The sequence below is a fragment of the Mustela lutreola genome, chromosome 8 (assembly GCF_030435805.1).
Source record: "Mustela lutreola isolate mMusLut2 chromosome 8, mMusLut2.pri, whole genome shotgun sequence".
NCBI classification, from domain to species: domain Eukaryota; kingdom Metazoa; phylum Chordata; class Mammalia; order Carnivora; family Mustelidae; genus Mustela; species Mustela lutreola.
In genome coordinates, this window is record NC_081297.1 from 30,620,386 (window position 1) to 30,640,460 (window position 20,075).

The 20,075-nt window shown below is 35.0% G+C and overlaps 1 protein-coding gene across 3 annotated transcripts in view; it reads right to left on the bottom strand.

Moving 5' to 3' along the window:
* ARHGAP12 (Rho GTPase activating protein 12) overlaps positions 1–20,075 on the bottom strand; it is a 110,218-nt gene that overhangs the window by 40,349 nt on the left and 49,794 nt on the right. For 2 of the 3 annotated variants that reach the window (XM_059184211.1, XM_059184210.1), the window contains exons 5-7: positions 13,439–13,579; positions 12,212–12,292; positions 774–899 (exon numbers count right to left, since the gene is read on the bottom strand). In XM_059184211.1, the coding sequence (XP_059040194.1) occupies positions 774–899; positions 12,212–12,292; positions 13,439–13,579 (348 nt within the window). The remainder of the gene's footprint in view (positions 1–773; positions 900–12,211; positions 12,293–13,438; positions 13,580–20,075) is intronic. The other variant, XM_059184212.1, reaches the window with a different exon arrangement.

Sequence of the window (20,075 nt, forward strand, 5' to 3'; positions counted from 1 at the left end):
TTTGCAAAGGAATTTATAACTCAAAGTACCCAAACACAGAGAAATATGCCCTAAGAAAGTTCATTCTGTTTTCACTAACACCTGAAAAATGCAAGAAACCTACTCATTATGCCAGAAGAGAAGTCTGATGGTAAAAAAGAGTCCCCAGTGACAGATATCTTTTTAAAATATACTTTTTACAGTGTTGCCACCGCTCTCAAAGTTTTTACATATTAGTATGGCTAATGTTCTACAAATTCATACAAATTTCCTACTCCATCCCCCAAAATGAAGCTACAACATAAAGAAAAAACTCACAAGGAAGGTAAAAACTTTATGGGTTTTCCATTCTGATCTTTGCATCAAAATCTATCCCTTATTTGAAACAGAGAACATTCCTTCTCAGATTCATAAAAGAAGTCCTTTGTGCAGAGAACAATTAAGGAAACAGAGGATTGGGATTCCAATTCTCCCACGGGATGAAGAAATTAATTAAATATCTTTATTATTAAAACCTCCCAGAGGCCAAACAACTACAGATACAGAACTTTAAAACAGGGTTATCAAAAATATCTATCACCAGCTAGGCTCAAACATATACATTATCAAACCACAGATGAGTCAGTCCACTGTGCAAAACTCAATGAACTACAAAACCAAAACCCATTCCAGGACAAACTGATGCTACACACAATAAAAGAATTGTTACCAAAGTACGGGATGCAGCTAAGAAAAAAATAAAAGAATAAAAAGAACTTCCGATATTCTTAAAAAATTTTCTCACAAAGACCTACCTTGTCATTGGTGTCCAACACAATGGTGCTATGTCTCCACTTTGTTAATACAATTGGTTCTTGCAGCCGCCTGTCCAAGCTCCTACTTTTAATTATTTCTCTTTGCTGCTGGGATGAAGCATTATACTTAAAAAAAAAAAAAAAAAATTACACCTTATAAATAATAGAAACGAAAGTGGAATCTAACTATGACATACGATGTTCTGCAAAGTTCATCACAGGAATTTTTCTGGCCTTGGTATTTTCATCTTTGACCACACTGTGCCCCAACTGAGATGATCAAAGATTTTGGTGTTTGAGAGACCCAGTTAACATAACTTTGGCAAAATATTTAGTCTCCCTATACCTCAGTTTCCTCAACTGTAAAACAGACATAACAGAAAAATCCTTTCATTCACAGATGTATTAATAACTGATAATAACATATTAATAACATAATAATTAAGCAGTATAAAAATGCCAATACTGCCCTAATAGTAGGTTCTCAATAGAATATTAATTACCGTAATTTCTAAAATTGGACAAACTTTTTTTAAGGTTCCTTCTACCTTGAAAATCTACATGAGTTCAATTTTTGGTTTAGGTTTTAAAAATGATGATTACATATACAACAGCATCTTCACTTATTTAAAGGGTTGGTTGTTTTTGGTTTTGCTTTCATTTATAGGCCAAACACACCATTACTTGTTTCTCTGAAGTTGTAAAACATAATCATGTCTGAAGGTAGAGATAGTACTAGTTCGAAAAACCAATCCTGAATATATCAGTTGTGTACAAAGAATAGATAATAACTGCCCCCGAAAATAACATATAAAATTAAGAACACATTATCAATAAGGTATTAAATCATACATTTGAAATTCAAGTAGACCACCAAGCACAAACATTTCAGCAATCTGAGATTTAACAGTTATGCTGTTCTATACAGCCAATTTTAATAAATTATAAATAAAATAATATTAAATGACAAAAGAAAATTAAAGGCTCTATTCTTCTGAAAGCAAAGGATACCTAATACCTATCTACCTCTCCCACTCCTAAAACGCCCAGTAAATCTTAAAATTTTAATGATTCATGGGGCACCTGGGTGGCTCAGTGGGTTAAAGCCTCTACCTTCAGCTCCGGTCATGATCCCAGGGTCCTGGGATCAAGCCCCACATCAGGCTCTCTGCTCAGCAGGGAGCCTGGTCCCCCCCGCCCACTCTCTCCCTCTCTCTCGGCCTGCCTCTCTGCCTACTTGTGATTTCTGTCTGTCAAATATATAAATAAAATCTTTTTTAAAAATTTAATGATTCATTATACTTTCAGTAAAATTATAAGAATGTTTTTAATATTAAAAAATTCTTCCAACATCTTTCTCTACAATATGCCATTTCTTTACTTCCCAAAATGAGCCTACACACAAACTCCAACTATCTCCCAAATCTGTTACTTCATTCTTCACATTAAAATTTGCCAATGCAAGGCAATCACATATGGCATCTGCTTTTAAATCACTGCTGCTTAACAAATAGCAATCTAAAAATTTGTCACAGAAGTTCACAGAGGGATCATTTCTAGGAAGAACAAAGATGAAACTTAAAGGCTATCCCCCAAAAAATTCACTGTCAGAAATCTCTAAGAAAAGAGACCTAAACAGAGCTATACTTTCAACAGAATCATTAGCAATAATTAAAATGTATAGTTGTGTAAAAGCATGTGCATGAACTTTAACAGATACAACTACCTTAGCTTATGAGCTTTGTAACTAACTACTTCAATTGTTTAGAAATACTTTCAATAAGGCAACAAAAATAATGTGAAACTAAACTGGGCAATAATCACAACTAATCACAACTGTAAATGTGCTGGTAGTTTTACCAGGCAACAGTATGTTCACAAAAACAAAACATAAATAAAATGTCAGATATAAAATATAGTCTAGTTAACAAGATGGCTAAGTTTAAAACTTTCTAATCCCCCTGCAAAGAAACCAAACTTTTCTAATCCCTTTACAAATACCTTTTTTAAGAATTTTAGAAGAAAACATATACAAAAGAATAAGGACTATCATGAAAACCCACCAACAAGGTTTAACATATCTAATATGAAACAATAGCTTTAGGTAACTAATATTAATTAATTAATTAAAATAAAAAGAGGGGCACCTGGGTGGCTCAGTGGGTTAAAGCCTCTGCCTTCAGCTCAAGTCATGATCCCAGGGTCCTGGGACTGAGCCATGTATCAGGTTCTCTGCTCAGCAGGGAGCCTGCTTTCCCTCCCCCCATCCCTGCCTGTCTCTCTGCCTACTTGTGATCTCTCTCTGTCAAATAAGTAATAAAATCTTAAAAAAAAAAACACACAGACATACTAGATCCCTTCTGAATACATCTTCCAGATTCCATTCCTCCCCCTCTTTCCCCAGCAGCACCATACAACTCAGTGGTCATCACTGTAATCACACTTTGATACATACTTATTTATCTATAAATACACTACTTGTGGAGTTTTAAAAGTTATATAAATGGAGTCCTACCACATGCATCATTTTTCAACTTGCTTCTTGCATTCAATAAGTTTATTAAAAAACATTCCATGCTGATGAGTATGCAGTTCTAACTCATATTTTCACTGCTATATATATTACATTGTAGATAGATGTAATTTAATAATTTTGCTATAAATGGACATGTATAAGGTGGGAGTACTAATTTACATTTCTACCAGCAGAACAGATTGGTTTGCACAACCCTAGTTGGTACTGTTGAATTTATATGCATTCGGGTATATAAAATCTTAAGTACACACACACATTAAAAAAAAAAAAAATGTGAGAAGTGAAATGTTAGCTCGTTGTTTTAATTTACATTTTCTGATTACCTGTAAATTTGTACATCTTCTCACATACTTATTTCATGTATTTCCTCTTCTGATTATTGCTTAGTCATGTTTTTTACACAATTTCAACTGGGCTTTCTTCTAGTCTTACAGAAAGGACCAGGAAGTTCTTAATGTATTTTAACTTCAAAGCCTTTTTGTAAGCTACATGAGTTAAATATACCTTTTCCTAGTCTATAGCTCAGCTTTTCCCCTTTGTGATGGTACTTTTTATATTAGAAAGTGTTTTTTTTTTAATTTGATGTAATCACATCTGTCAATCTTTCCTTTTATAGTTTTTCCTGATTATAGTTTTAAGAAATCCTTCCCACTCTGAAGTCAAAGATATTTTTTATATATCCTTCTGTAAACATTAAAGTTTGCTTATTACATTTGTATCTCTCATCTACCTGGAATTAATCATTAAGGTGAAGTGAGGTCAAGAGCTACACTTCATTTTTTTCACATGAATAACAAATAATCTTAGCAACATTAATTGCAAACTCCAGACTCCATGCTTAACCCACTGATATGTAATGCTACATGTGAGCTTTTTACTCTGGTTTATTTCTCAACTAGTTTCTCTGTATGTCTGCTCTTACTATGCCATCTTAATCACCATAGCAAGAACCTCACCCCACACACACCCCACACACACCCCACCTGCCATTTTCAGGAATACTTTATTTCTTCATAGACCTTTGTTTGAAAATAAAATTAGCATCGGTTCTCAAAAACATGGAGAGGGAGAAAGTAAATGGAAAGGCAGTGAATTTATAGATTAATGCGGACACTGTTATAACACTGAGCCTCCCAATCCAAGATCATAATGGTATATCGCACCATTATTCAGGTTTTACATACTTCAATTCTGCTCTGAAATTTTCTTAAGATCTTACAAACCGGCGTACCTGGGTGGCTCAGTCGGTTAAGTACTGGCCTTCAGTTCATGATTTCAGGATCCTTGATCGGGGGGAGTCTGCTTCTCTCTCTCCTTCTGCCCCTCACCCCACTCATGCTCGCAAGCATGAGCTCGCTCTCTCTTGCTAATAAATAAAATTTTTGGAAAAAAAAAAAAAGATCTTACAAACCTTTAACAGGCATATTCTTAGTTATACCTCTTCCTGTTGCTACTCCTGGTAATGAAAAGGGGATCTTTATTTCTGTCACAGCTCAAATCTGACTTTTTACTAGAGAGATGGGTAGTTTTGGGGTTTTTTTAAACATTTTATTTATTTGAGAGAGAGAAAAAGTGAGTGAAAAAGAGAGCACAAGCCAAGCAGAGAGGCAGAGAGAGAAGCAAACTCCCCACTGAGCAGGGAGCCCAACATGCGGCTTGATCCCAGAACCTTGGGATCATGATCTGAGCTGAAAGCAGACACTTAAACGACTAAGCCACCCACGCACCCCAAGAAATGGGTAGTTTTTATGTTGATTTTATATCCAGCAAATCAACAGCTTCGAGTATGTAAATTCTCTTCATTTTTCTAATAATTAAAACAACTGTACCTTTCCTCTCGACTTGACTTTATTGTTGAACAGAAGCAGTGATTTTAAAAAGTTCAAATCTAGTTTCTAATTCTAATGAGAAAGCTCCTATAATCCCACAAGTATGGGATTTAAGTATGAAATTTACTGTAGATCTGACAAATAACCTTTAGCATGATATAATATCACATTACATTTGAAGTAATTTTCTTATGGAAGCAAATTGTTGGGTCATGGTTTTTTATTGTTTCTGAAAAATTTTTAACAGGTGTGTTTAGACCATTTATATTTAATGTAATTATATATGTTAGGATTCAAGTTTGCCATTTTGTTTTCTAACCTATTATTCATTTGAGTTTCTCTTTTCCTGCCTTCTGTGGGCTATTTGAAAAGTTTTTACTATTATAGTTTATCTATGGTTTCTTGAGTCTTTCGTTGGCTTGTTAGTACTTATTCTAGGGATTAAATTCACATGATTAATTTACCACAGTCTACTACTATCAATATTTCACTATTTCAAGTGAAATGCAGAAATCTTACCAACAATTATATTACTCTCCCCTCTTTATGGTATACAGCTGTTGTAAGTATCATCTCTACCTACAGTGAGTTATTTCAGAAATGTTTCGATTTTTGTTTTGAATGTCAAACATAATTTTTAAAACTAAGACAAGTGTCCTCAGATATTCACCCTTTCCATTGTACTTTCTTCATTCCTAATGTCTTCTTATCATTTCTCTCCTGTGTGAAGGACTTCCTACGGCAAGGCTTTGAAAATATGATGCTGGTAATAAATCTCTTAGTTTACTTTCATTTGAGAAGGTCTTTATTTACTTTCATTCCTGAAGGACATTTTTGTTGGATGTAAAATTATAGGTTTAGAGTTTTTTCTTTCAGCGTTTGAAAAATGTTATACCACTTCCTTCTGGCTTCATGGTTTCTAGTAAGACATCCACTGCATTCAAATCATTATCACCCTATAGGTACTTTCAAGATAGCTGCTTTCAAGATTATTTAGGAGGGAATGAAAGGGGAAGTGTTTACTTCTCAGAAATCTGACTACTATGTGTCAAGATGTGGATTTCTTTAGGTCTATCCTGTTTTTTAGGTGTTGCTCAACTTCTTGATTTCTGTTGGTCTTTTACCAAATTTGGGATGTTTTCAAACATTGTTTTCTGCAAATATTTTTCAACCTCACACTCTTTCTTCTCTTCCTCTAAGAACTCCAATGAAATGTTAGATCTTCTGTATTTTCCCAAAGATCTCTGAGGCTCTATTCATTTTTAAATTTTTAATTAAATTTTTAATGTTTAATTATAATTTTTGCTGCACATGCCCATTTCAATACTATACTTTGTGATACATTTACTAACAAATCATCAGGGAAAGCAAGTCATTATGACTGAACTCAGGTAACAGCAGAATATACCCCCACACACAGTGGAAGGCCTCTACAAAGGTAAACATCAAAGAGCACTTCTACTGGAATGGCTAAAGAATGAACCCAATGATGCAATCTACCACTGCAGGAAATCTGGTGATTTACCCTTTGACAGCTGTTATAATTGTCTCCCTATATTGAAGTTCTGCACATCCAGGAAAATCTGTCAACATATATATTTAATTTATCCTGGTCAGTATTTAAATTTTTTTGTTATTTATTTATTTGATAGACAGAGATCACAAGTAGGCAGAGAGGCAGGCAGAGAGAGAGAGAGAGAGAGAGAGAGAGGAGGAAGCAGGCTCCCTGCTGAGCAAAGAGCCCGACTCAGGGCTCAATCCCAGAACCCTGGGATCATGACCTGAGCCAAAGGCAGAGGCTTTAACCCACTGAGTCACCCAGGTGCCTATCCTGGTCAGTATTTAAGGCATATTTTCAAGTTATACCCTCATGCCTTCTTTTGATTTTAGAAAATTCCTAGAAATTATTAGAAATTAGATATTATTTCCCCATCTTTCCTTCATTCTTCTCTTCTGGAACTCCTAGTTTATGAATACAGGAAACTTCCCACCCATCTTCCATTTCTTTTAACTATGCTTTAGTATTAGTTATCTTTCTGCCCTTCTGTCTATAGTTTACACTACTGACTATACTTGTTAATTCCAATGACTAGCTTTTTCATCTGAAATATTTCTATTTTTTATCATAGTCCCCTATTCAGATATCACTCATTTTTATTTTTCATAATTTCTTGTACTTTTTATTTTTCATTTTATTTTTTTGAGTGCGCAGCAAAGCAAAGTTTACTGAGTGATAGCACAAAGCTTCCAAAGAGGGAGGGGACCAAAAAGAGTTGCCCTTCTTGTTCTTTCTAAATGAAAGCCTTCATTTAACTCCAGACACCTACAACATTATTTAAAGTCTATATTAAGTTATTAACAAAATTAATTTCAACTGGAGTACAATGTTCTGATTCTTAGATTTTTTTCGTGTTTATATTAGCATTGGTTTCTTCATATGTTTTATGTGGAATTTTGAATACCAGACTCATTTTGGGTGGGAGACATTTTGTTTTGTTCTCTTTTCTTTTTTTTTTTTTTATAAAGATTAATTATTTATTTGACAGAGAGAGAGATCACAGGTAGAGAGGCTGGCAGAGAGAGTGAGAGCGAGAGAGAGAGAGAGAAGCAGGCTCCCTGCTGAGCAGAGAGCCCGATGTGGGACTCGATCCCAGGACCCTGAGATCATGACCTGAGCGGAAGGCAGCAGCTTAACCCACTGAGCCACCCAGGTGCCCCTTTTGTTCTCTTTTCATTCATCCTTATCGCCTCCCCTCCCCCCACCCGAGTGCTTCCTCTAGTCTTGTTTTATGGTTCCCTTCACCTATACCCAATCTACAGCCAGGTATGCATAAATGTATATGTGTACATATTTTGTCTCACTTAGCTGTCATATATGTACATGCTTCTGCTTTCCAGATTTATAGCAAACTCCTTGAGGATAAAGACCAAGCCCTGTGCATCTGCATTCATGATAATATCTATACAATGCTGACCACCAAAGATGTACTCAAAAAACAAACGCTAAGTTTCTAATATCTGCACTGGGAGTTACAAAACCCTCTGAGAGACTTATTTTGGACTTACTAAGTAGAGGTTCTAAAACATTTTGCCTTATTTCCTCATTCCCACTATACCCAAATCCAACCTTCTCCTCACATTCATTTTAATTAGAAATTCAAAAAACTACCCATTCTGCTTTTATCCTAAGTGGCAAATCGTGGCCGAAAATGAGATAATACCACTAAATGGCTCAACAATGATCACAATCAACACCCATTTCCACTGTCGTGGAACTACCCTGAAAGGTTTTCATATGACTCAGTCCCTTCCCTTTCTTCTTTCTTTCACCCAGGACATCTCCACAAGTAGGTATTTTAATGTTGAACCTATAAGTTTTCTGACCAGGGAGAGTATAGGAGTTAATAAAAAAACAAATAGAATATGAAGCTATACATTAAGTATAGATTTCAAATTACTCCTTGTATTGGGTCATCTGGGAAGCCTCGTCTTTCAGTGGACCCCGACCTGGGACAAATAACTCAAAAGAAGTCTTATGTTCGATTCCATTACTCCAGGCAATTAGAAACTACTATGAAGGAAGATACAATACAACAAAAGATTCCTCTATAACACAAATGGTGAGGAACTGACAGGAGCGACAACTGGAATTTGTCAACTGTTAGAAAAATGTAATATGTTTAAATTATGTAATTATTATATTAATAAAATATTTTTCTATAGTCTAAATCATTTTCAGTGACTTAAGCCTTCAGCAGATATATCTTTTGGTATCTTTTTTTTTTTTTTAAGATTTTATTTGTCAGAGAAAGAGAGCACACAAGCAGGCAGAATGGCAGGCAGAGGTGGAAAGAGAAGCAGGCTCCCTGCCGAGCAAGGAGCATGATGCGGGGGTCAATCCTTGGACCCCAGGATCATGACCTGAGCTGAAGGCAGTGGCTTAACCGACTGAGCAATCCAGAAGTCCCTCCTTTGGTATCTTTAAGTCGAAATCAGATTTCGTATTTTATAAGCCCAATAGCTCCATCAATGTCACACAGTTTTCAATATTGAACAGTTATATACCAAAAACATACTCCTTTCCCAGCACATAGGTATTACGTATATAAGATTTTTCTTTCCAATTTAATCACTAAATAGGATTTTATTTGTAAATGGTACTGGTTTTGAAAAATAAGAGCCGATGTATTCTATTTCTTCCCAGTATATTTACAAATAAAAATACTGTTAATCTTATTACATATATCTTTTCTCCTAAAAGTTAATAATAATCATATTAAACTTGGAATATTATTTCCCACTAAAACATTTTATTAAAGGACAATTAAATTAGGGAAATTTAGGCCATTTCATATCTAATTCTTTGTAAAACAATCAACCTCCTCCCCAAAAAACCACAATGAAACAAAGCTAAACAAACATCTCACAAACAAAAAAAACCCTAAATGTTACTACAGTATTATTCAACTGCTATTCTCTAGTTTATAAAATACTATAAGATTCCAAGGGGTTGGTACAACTTCAAAGTTTAAAAGGTAAATATGGTTTTATCTGAAGAATCAGATTCCAAAAGTACTAATTAGTGACGAAAATGGAAAAAAAAAAACCATGAATGTTTTACTGAACTCTATTTCATAATTTTAAAGAGTGATAATAGAAAACTTCTATCCCTGAAATATGTGAGGAGCGATTTATGGCATTTTTAAGTATATTTTTATTTGGATCTTTACTCATTCTCAGTATTATTTTAGATATATATTTTTAGAAATATATATATTTAAATATATGTATATTTAGATAGATATTATCTATGGTTAATTTTAAATAAAAACCATGTGATAGGGCACCTTGGTGGCTCAGTTAAGCATCTGCCTTCAACTCAGGTCATGATCCCAAGGTCCTGGGATCAAGCCCCACATCAGGCCCTCTGCTCAGTGGGAGCCTGCTTCTCCCTTTCCCTCTGCCTGCCACTCGCCCTGCATGTGCTCTCTATCAAATAAATAAATAAAATTTCAAAAAAAAAAAAAAAAAAAAAACCAGAATGTGACATAACCATGAAGACAATAGAAAGATCAGTAGTTGCCAGGGGCTGAGGGAGGTAGTGAACAGAGGATTTTTAGGGCATTGAAAATACTTGGTATGATATTATAAGGAAAGACATATCAGTATACTTTTGTCTAAATCCACAGAATATACAACACCAAGAATGAACTCTAAGGTAGACTATGGACTTCAGGTGATTATGATTTGTCAATGCAGGTTCATCCTTAGTAAAGAATATACTACCCTGGGGAGTGATGTTGATAATGAGGGAGGTTGCACATGTGCAGGAACCAAAGATATATGAGAAATCTCTATACCTTCCTCTCACTTTTATTGTAAACCTCTAACTGTTCTAAAAAAATTAAGCCTTAAAAAAAGAAAGCCCACAATGTGATAATATCTTCATAATTCTTTGTATGTTGAGTTCTGAAATTAAAATATAGAAATTATCATCATTATCATTAATGTTATGTTGCAAACAGCATTATTTTCAAAAAACAATCCTATTGTCTATATGTAAATTTTAATACAACCTCTCATTTTGAAAGTATTAAAAAATGGTTAAAAATAGTTTCTTCTGCTGAGCTGTATTTTACTTGTATAAAATACATGCTAAAATACATGTAAAATACATAAATACAAATGCTTATTTGAAGATCTGACAAGGTTGTTGTTTTGTTTTGTTGTTTTTTTTGTTTTTTAAAGACTATTTATTTATTTATTTATTTGACAGACAGAGATCACACGTAGGCAGAGAGGCAGGCAGAGAGAGGAAGGGAAGCAGGATCCCTGCCAAGCAGAGAGCCCGATGAAGGGCTCTATCCCAGGACCCTGGGATCATGACCTGAGCCAAAAGCAGAGGCTTTAACCCACTGAGCCACCCAGGTGCCCCCTAACAAGGTTTTTTTAACACAAGAAAATTCTGGGGCTGTACCTGATAGCTAAATTAACTAAAAGAATTATTATTTCCTTTATTCTCACCCCTCTCCCCCAAACCCTGAGTCAAGTTTGCATTATAGCCCTACATCGTTCCTTGATATCTTGGCATTTTAAAAGCTGTCAGATTTATAATGGAGTTCTTATGCTACTAACTCAAGACAGGTCACAAAGGTGTTCTTAATAATCAAGTGCTCACTGTATAGCTTATTACACTAGTATCAAACCTTATAATTTCATAAAATAGAGGTCAGATAAAATTCACAAAAGAAGAAACCATAATTATTACTACTTTACTAAACAGTGTTTTCCAACCTTCAAGTTATTAACATCTAGTGATTTTTTTCTATATCCATGTATCTTTATAATAACAGCACTTTTCTTTAAATTGATTTTCTTTGGCAAAAAGACAAATTTCTTTAAAAATTAAAGTCTATCTAACACTACAGATAGGTCTGCTAACATTATCATTTTCTAAAACATCAAAATTAACTACCAATTAAAATTTAAACTTTTGCTCAGATATCATTTAAAATTATCTCAATACTAGTAGTGTGACAAGCACATGACCACTCTGAAGCCCACGGCCTTAAGATCAACTGAGCCCTGATGTACTCATCTGGAAAAAGACCCAGTGAGACCCTAGAAGATTTTATCAGCACATGCTGCTAATGACGGACACAATTACAACCCATATTCACATACGAGAATAAACTGGAATACTGAGTCACTTTTTTCTCTTAAAAAAAAAACAAAAACGATTAAATGTTAAGACCAACCTCAAAAATTCAATATATGCAAGATGACTAGATATAAGATAACCTTATTGGCACTGAAGGAAATTCTTATTTCCAAGAATGATGGAAAAACCAATTTCAACCAAAAGAACTTTTGAATAGAAATTATTAGTATTATATAGCAAAGATCATACACAACTTAGAATATTTTAGCCAAAGGATTCTCAATGAATTCCAAAAAAAAGTTCTGCTTTTTAAAAGTTGAATAAAAATTTTAAAGTAAATCTGCTGAGACCATTTTCAGATATTATTATATCTACTATTTTAAAATATAAATTCAATGTTAAGGTTTATTACCTTTGGCAATTCCCATTCTGAACGAGATCCATCTGCACTGTAGTAATACTGTCTACCTTGATCATCAACATGCTTGAGCCACTATAAAAACAAAACAGGTGTAAAACACAAAAAACAAAAAAAGTTTTATTTTTTTAATTTAAGTAAAAGTGAGTTTAAGCTTATGCAACTGGAGATATTAGATATTTTTCTTATGAACTTTATTCTGCATACTCAAGAACACCGCAAAAAAAATTTACAAGCTTATACTAATAGATTTGAATTTTAAGTTTGGTAAAAGTAAATAAACTCAATATTAAATGTGAATTTATTTCCTCTCTCTTTCAGTATCAAGCTAGTTCTAATGTGAAGCACCACTTAACACAAGAAAATATAAAATAAAGACACACAGATATACATATATACTAGACACAGGGTCACACTCACTTGAAAACAGGGTTGGGAAAAAAACGAGAGAGTATTTTTTAAATCTTCAAATATAAAACTACTAAACATTGTAAGCCAAACTTCATGTAAAACCCTAGGAATTACCTCCTGTAGCCAACACATTCCTCATTCAATATCATTTAAGTAACACTAATAATAAAACTTCATATGATAAAACATAGGGACTATGAGGGGCAAAAGACTGGAAGTACTGCTAATTTAACATATGATCTTAATTGTGAAATACATGAAAACTAATGTGTCATGTTCGAGTGCGAAGTAATTAAAGCAAGCACAACCAATCAGTTATCTTCTCTGATGATACCAGATGTTAATACATAAAATTTCAATATGCATTCCCAAACTAATTAATCATAAGGTACTAGATTCATGGTTTTTGTTTTACATAACTTGATTATAAAAGAAAAAGGAGTATAGAAAGTGAGGTGGTATATCATAGTGACACATGCTGAGAAAACTATTCCTTAAAAACCATTCATTCCTTGAGAAAAATATAAAATAATATGTTTACTGACGAAGTCTTAACAGAATGACACTCAACAGGTCTACTCTTAAAAAGTTGTCTTAGATGGTTTTGACACCACAAAAATCACTGTAATTATAAGCAATTTAAAACCATGAATCAGTAGTTATATAATGAGATTTCATGTTGTCAGTTGGCATGATTTCAGAATTAAAGAATATTTTCATGTGTTTTTTAAATACTACTAAAACTTCAGAACACGACTATTTTATGTAAGGATTCTGCCCCAAAAAACTAGGTGAGAAAAAAAAATGTACCTTTTCATTAGTATAGTCACTGGTATATAAGGTATGCCCACGTTCATCCAACTCTTCTGACCAACCCCTTGGAGGAGAACCACACTGACTATCTGACTGGCTGTAACAAATGCTGTGGTAGTTTTCTTCTGATGAAAGAAGCTATAAATAGTCAGAAACATAAGGATTTTTCTTCTTTGAATATATATATATATATATATATATATATTTACACACACACATATGCAGCCATTGCAAATCTAAACAATAAACTGTAATAGCTATAAGCACACTAAGATATCTTGACTATATCTGAAAATTTAACTCACAAATTGTTAGTCTTTTAAATGGTACAATGTTACATGGTAAGGGGAAATTTATAATAGTTATTTTATCACAATGATGTAACCCTGTAAAAATTCACCATAATAAAATTGAAAACTATGTTTTCAGAATGAGAGATAAAATGCTACCTTCTATTATTTAATTCTGCTTTTGAACTGAAATCAGATTAAAAACTGACAGGAGTATGTATGGATATATACATCCCTGTGTAAGCAAAATACAGGATGACAGTACTTCCTCAGACCGAATTTCTTGAAAATTCTCATGCCTGGCAAACAATAGTGCTCAATAAATAGAATTATTGTTTTTTTAATGTGTGGAATTGGAGGGGGGTCACTAGTCTTGTAATACTGTATTTTATGTTCTCTCTCATTCATTGCTTTTATTTGGCTAATTTATTTCCTCAATCACATGTTTATTAAAGATAGTTGGAAACTAAACTTCAAAACAGGAAAAATAATATTGAAAAAATTCAAACGATAGAGAGGTGAAAATTCAGTATGAAAATAACTTAGGTATGCTTTACTTTTAAAAGCATGATAAAATCCAGACATACAAGAGAAGCAAATAAGATTGACAAAAGTTAATTTCTGCTTTTTCAAATAGGCACCATAATGTGAGTAAGTAGCAATTTGCTTACTGCACTTAAACTTCATTCATTCACGAATATTTATGTGATTAGAGTTCTTGTAAATGACCCCTCCAGGATCACTTCTAGGTAAAATACTTCCTGCAATTAAATCTGACTCAAACTATATCTTCTATCATCATAATTTGGTCTAAAACACTTAACTGTGTAGATTCTCAATGTTGTAGAAAAAAGAAACATACTAATAGTAACATGTTCACAAAAACTGACATAGACGACTTTACAGGAACCCTGCATAAAGTGACCTATATACATTTTTTAAGAGTAATGTTAAAAATGGAAAACCTATTTTAAAAATCAAGACTTGTTTTTAAATTGAGACCACTTAAGTACAGTACAATAAAATCTTCTAGAAACAGAGAAAAGAAATCTATACAATGGAATATTATTCAGCCATAAAAAAGAACAAAATTTTACCATTTGCAAAGACACAGATGGACATTACGGCCATTATGCTAAGTCAAATACGTCAGAGAAAAACAAATACCATATGATCCCACTTATGTGGAATCTTCAAAACAAAACAGAACAAGCTAACAGATAACAGAGAACAGACTGGTAGTTGCCAGAGGTGAGGGAGAAGGCAGGTTCACCCACTGGGAAAAGGGCTAAAAAGCACAAATTTCCAGTTATAAAATAAATAAGTCATGGGGATATAGATATAAAGTACTGCATGGAAAACACAATAATACTGTATTACATATGTGAAAGTTGCTAAAAGAGTGGATCTTAAAACTTCTCACATGACAAAAAAATTCTTTACTAGACTTAATGTGGTGATCATTTCACAATATACACAAATATAGAATCATCATCATTGTACACCTGAAACTAACAATGCTGTATGTCAATTATGTCTTATAATAGTAAAACTAATTTAGGAAACAAAGTCACTAAATCAATATTTTCATAGACATGACTTTCTAGCTAATGAAATGCTCCCATAATTTCCCAATTTTTGTGCAGTAAGATGTTCCTTTTTTTTTTTAATTTTAAAATTCCATTTATTTATTTGGCAGAGAGAGAGAGAGAGATTTCACAAGTAGGCAGAGAGAAAAGGAAGCAGGCTCCCCGCTGAGCAGAGAGCCCAACACGGGGCTCGATCCCAGGACCTGAGATCATGACCTGAGCTGAAGGCAGTGGCTATACCCACTGAGCCACCCAGGCACCCCAAGATGTTCCTTTTTTGCATGAAGAGAAACATGTATCTCAATATGTTTTATTATTTTATAGAACCGGGGGTACTGGGATGCTTGGATGGCTCAGTCATTTGGGCATCTGCCTTTAACTTGGGTCATGACCCCACCGTCCTAGGATCCCACATCAGGCTCCTTATTCTTTTGGACGCCTGCTTCTTCCTCTACCTCTGCCTGCCTATGCTTGCTCGTGCGTGCACGCGCACTCTCTCTCTCTGACAAATAAATAAATAAATCTTTTTTTTTTTTTTTTTTTTAAGGCAGAGGTACCTCTAAAATCTTGATATTTACTACTAGAAATTAGTGGTAATTAAATAAAATTGATTATTTTTGGTAAGCATTCTCTAAATGCTTTCTGTGCTATACTCATAACTCCATTCAACAGGGTACTTGGCTCAGTAATGTTGGGGTATATATTTTGCAGCAAATATAGCCTTATAGAGTGTGCTACAGAGGCGTTCCATTTACAGGACAATGACACGTAGGTACTGAAATGACCACCTGGATTAAAACAATAAAATATTACATAATTTTTTTTACGACTCATCAAGAAGCAAAAGGCTAAGAAATACTCAGAGGTCAAAAACTAAGTAGAATGTTGGGGCGCCTGGGTGGCTCAGGTGGTTAAGCCGCTGCCTTCAGCTCAGGTCATGATCTCAGGGTCCTAGGATCAAGTCCAACATCGGGCTCTCTGCTCAGCAGGGGGCCTGCTTCCCTTCCTCTCTCTGTGATCTCTTCCCTTCCTCTCTCCTACTGTGATCTCTCTCTGTCAAATAAATAAATAAAATCTTTAAAAAAAAAAAAAAAAAAACCTAAGTAGAATGTAATGACCAGCTTTCTCTTTGAAGGCATATGTCAAACCTCACACTAGAACGTTAGTTTTCAAGGCATCAAGTAGTGGGGAACAGGAGTTGAGACTACCAAAAGTACGAAGTATAACCAGATTTCCCCCTGATAAAGACCTGACACCCCAAAGTAGTAACCCTCAGATTACCAGTGAGGCAGAAATAAGTCTTGTCCTTTTATTCCACACAATGGAAATAACAGGAATCTTCCCAGATAAGTGGGGGGAAATGGGAGAATCCCCAACCGCAAACAAGGCTTCACGCAATCTAAATTACTACTACTTGGATGGCCTAAAAAACTAAAGCTGAAAATTCAGTTTCAAATGTTTACAGGATACTACCTTCCTGGCAGAAACAAAAGCAAGTCCTCTCTAACACAACAAGCTTTCAACCCCAGCATTAAAGACTTCCTATATATAAAAATTTCTAAGCACTATATATAGTCACATATTAAAACACACATACAGGGGACACCTGGGCAGCTCAGTCAGTTAAGTGTATGCCTTCAGCTCAGGTCATGTTCTCACAGTCTTGGGATCAAGTTCCACATTGGGCTCCCTGTCAGCAGGAAACATGCTCTTCCCTCTGCCTGCTGCTCCCCCTGCTTGTGTGTTCTCTCTCTTTCCCCCTCTCTGACAAATAAATAAAATCTTTAAAAATAAATAAATAAAACATATGTGGACACGATGTGAAACAAAACACCTTAAGAGTCATCAGAAAAGAATAATTCAACTCTTAAAGACCTTATATACTAGAATTATCATATATATATATATATATATATATATGCACGCCCAAGTGGCTCAGGTCACGATCTCAGGGTCCTGGGACTGAGTCCCACATCGGGCTTCCTACTCAGCACGAAGTCTGCTTCTCTCCCTCTGCCCAAAACAGCTCACCCTCTACCCCACTCATGAGCTCTCTTGCTAATAAATAAAATCTTTAAAAATAAATTACATTAAATTAAATACAAAATAACACTAAAGAAAGATATGAAATACATTATCCTTCACTGGGTCTTTCAGTGCAGGAAAAAAAACTATAAGGAACATTACTTGACAAGTGAGAAACACTGAATATTAACTGTGTATTAAATAACATATCAATATTAAACTTCTTGGGCACAATAATTTTTCACCAAAAACTGACAACAGTTTTGCTGGAAAACATCCTTATACTTAGACAACAAAATATTATGTTGTCTTAATCCAAATGGTTTAGAAAAGAAATTACTAGGAGGTAGAAGGAGGAAGAAAAGAAGCAAAATGTGGCAAAATGTTCAAACAGATAAATCTACATGAAGCGCTACCTAGTATGTGGATGTTCACTATACTGTTTTTTAGGTTTAAAACTTTTCAAAGTAATAAGATGAGACGCTCTCCCAAATAAATAAAAACTAAGATGTTTTTAAAATTTAAGGACTGGGGCGCCTGGGTGGCTCAGTTGGTTAAGCCTCTGCCTTCGGCTCAGGTCATGATCTCAGGGTTCTGGGATGGAGTCCAGCATCGGGCTCTCTGCTCAGCGGAGAGCCTGCTTCTCCCTCTCTCTCTGCCTGCCTTTTCTCCCTACTTGTGATTTCTCTGTGTGTGTGTCAAATAAATAGATAGAATCTTTAAAAAAATAAAATAAATAAAATAAAATTTAAGGACTAGTTTAATAATAAAGATGAAAAATAATGAACAAGAACTACATCAAAAATCATTGAGAATGAAGCACAAAGAGAAACAGAGATAAAATTCACAAGTAGGGGCACCTGGGTGGCTCAGTGGGTTAAAGCCGCTGCCTTCGGCTCAGGTCATGATCCCAGGGTCCTGGGATCGAGCCCCACATCGGGCTCTCTGCTCTGCAGGGAGCCTGCTTCCTCCTCTCTCTCTGCCTGCCTCTCTGCCTACTTGTGATCTCTGTCAGATAAAGAAAAAATCTTAAAAAAAAGAAATTCACAAGTAAAGGGAAATCAAAAGACATGACCAATGCAAGCAGATTAAATATTCATCTAATCAAAGCTCCAGAATGAGAGGAAACAGAAAGTGGGACAAAGGCTATATATAGACAAGTAGGAATTTTCTAGAACTAATCAAAGATAGGACCCCTCAAGTTCAAGAATCCCAACAAAAGGGGCACCTGGTGGCTCAACCGCTTAAGAGTCTGCCTTCAGCTCATATCATGATGGGGGTGGGGGGGTGGTCCTTGGTTGGGCTCCTTGCTCAGTGGGGAGCCTCCTTCTCCCTGTCCTTTTTCCCCTCCCCCTGCTTGTGCTCTCTCTCTCTCTCTCTCTCAAATAAATAAAATCTTTAAAAAAAAAAAAAGAAAAAGAATAGAAAAGGAAAAAAAAAAAGAACCCCAACAAAACCCTGGGCAGGAAATAAGATACCTTCACCTAATCATATTATAGAAAAATTACAGATACAAGATCTTAAAAGCTGCCAGCCAGAAGGGACAAGCTGTTCTTCAAGGAATGAAAAATCAAACTGACAGCTGAATTTCCAACATCAACAACGGAAGCCTGAAAACAGGAGAATAAAATCTTTAGTGAACCAGGAAGAAACAAACAAGTAGCAGTCAAGTTATAATTGTATATCAAGGGGCGCCTAGGTGGCTTAGCTGGTTGACTGACTCCCTTCAGCTCAGGTCATGATCCCAGGGTCCTGGGCTGGGCTCCTTGCTCATCGGGAAATCTGTTTCTCCCTCTCCCTGTTTGTGCTCTGTCAGATAAATAAGTTTTTAAAAATCCTTTAAAAAAGAACTGTGTATCAAGTAAAGATATTCTTCAAAAATGAGGAAAAATAAATTTCTAGACAAAAACTAAGATTCTATCACTAACATCATCACTAAATTTTAAACTAAGATTCTATCACTAACAAATCCTCACTAAAAAAATTTTAAATGTATGTGCTTAAGACAGTAGTTATCCAAGATAAAAGTTATCCAAAATAATCTGATTTGCATAAAGGAGTGTGAGGGGGAAAAAAGTGCCAAACAGGAGGATGAATTTAAGAATCACCATGTACAACAATACGCGGGCTAAAAACTGAAATAAAAGACAACAATAGCAAATGGCACATACAGTTCTCACTTGGCTCTAAAGAGAAGACGCTGACTAGGCTCTGGTGAGTATGCACGTTAACATTTCTAAGGCAGGGTTTGCAACAGCAGCACTACTGACATTTAGGGCCAGATGAGTCTTTGTTGTGGGAGCTATCTTGTGTATCACAGGATGTTTAACAGCATCTCGGGCTTCTACCCACGAGATGCCAGTACCCCTCCTTGAGTTTAACAAAAAATGTCCCCATTGTCTAATGTCCCCCAGGAGGCAAAACTGTACCCAATTGAGATCCACTGCTCTAAGATAACCACTAAAATAATAAGCTCTGAATTACATGGAAGAGTTAACACTTATTCCCCTTCTCAAACCCCACTAAAAGTACTGAAATATGTTTTTAAAGACTTATACTACCAAGAATAGGGAGAACACAAGATGTAAGCAATCACAAAACTCTGGAAGCTGAGAAGCAAATGAACAAAAGACTAACTCATCTACAAAGAAAGCAGATTCTAAAATGGTGAAGGGAGGCTGTGGAGTTGGAGAGGGAAGTGAAATCCAACCGCTTTACAGAGCAGAATCT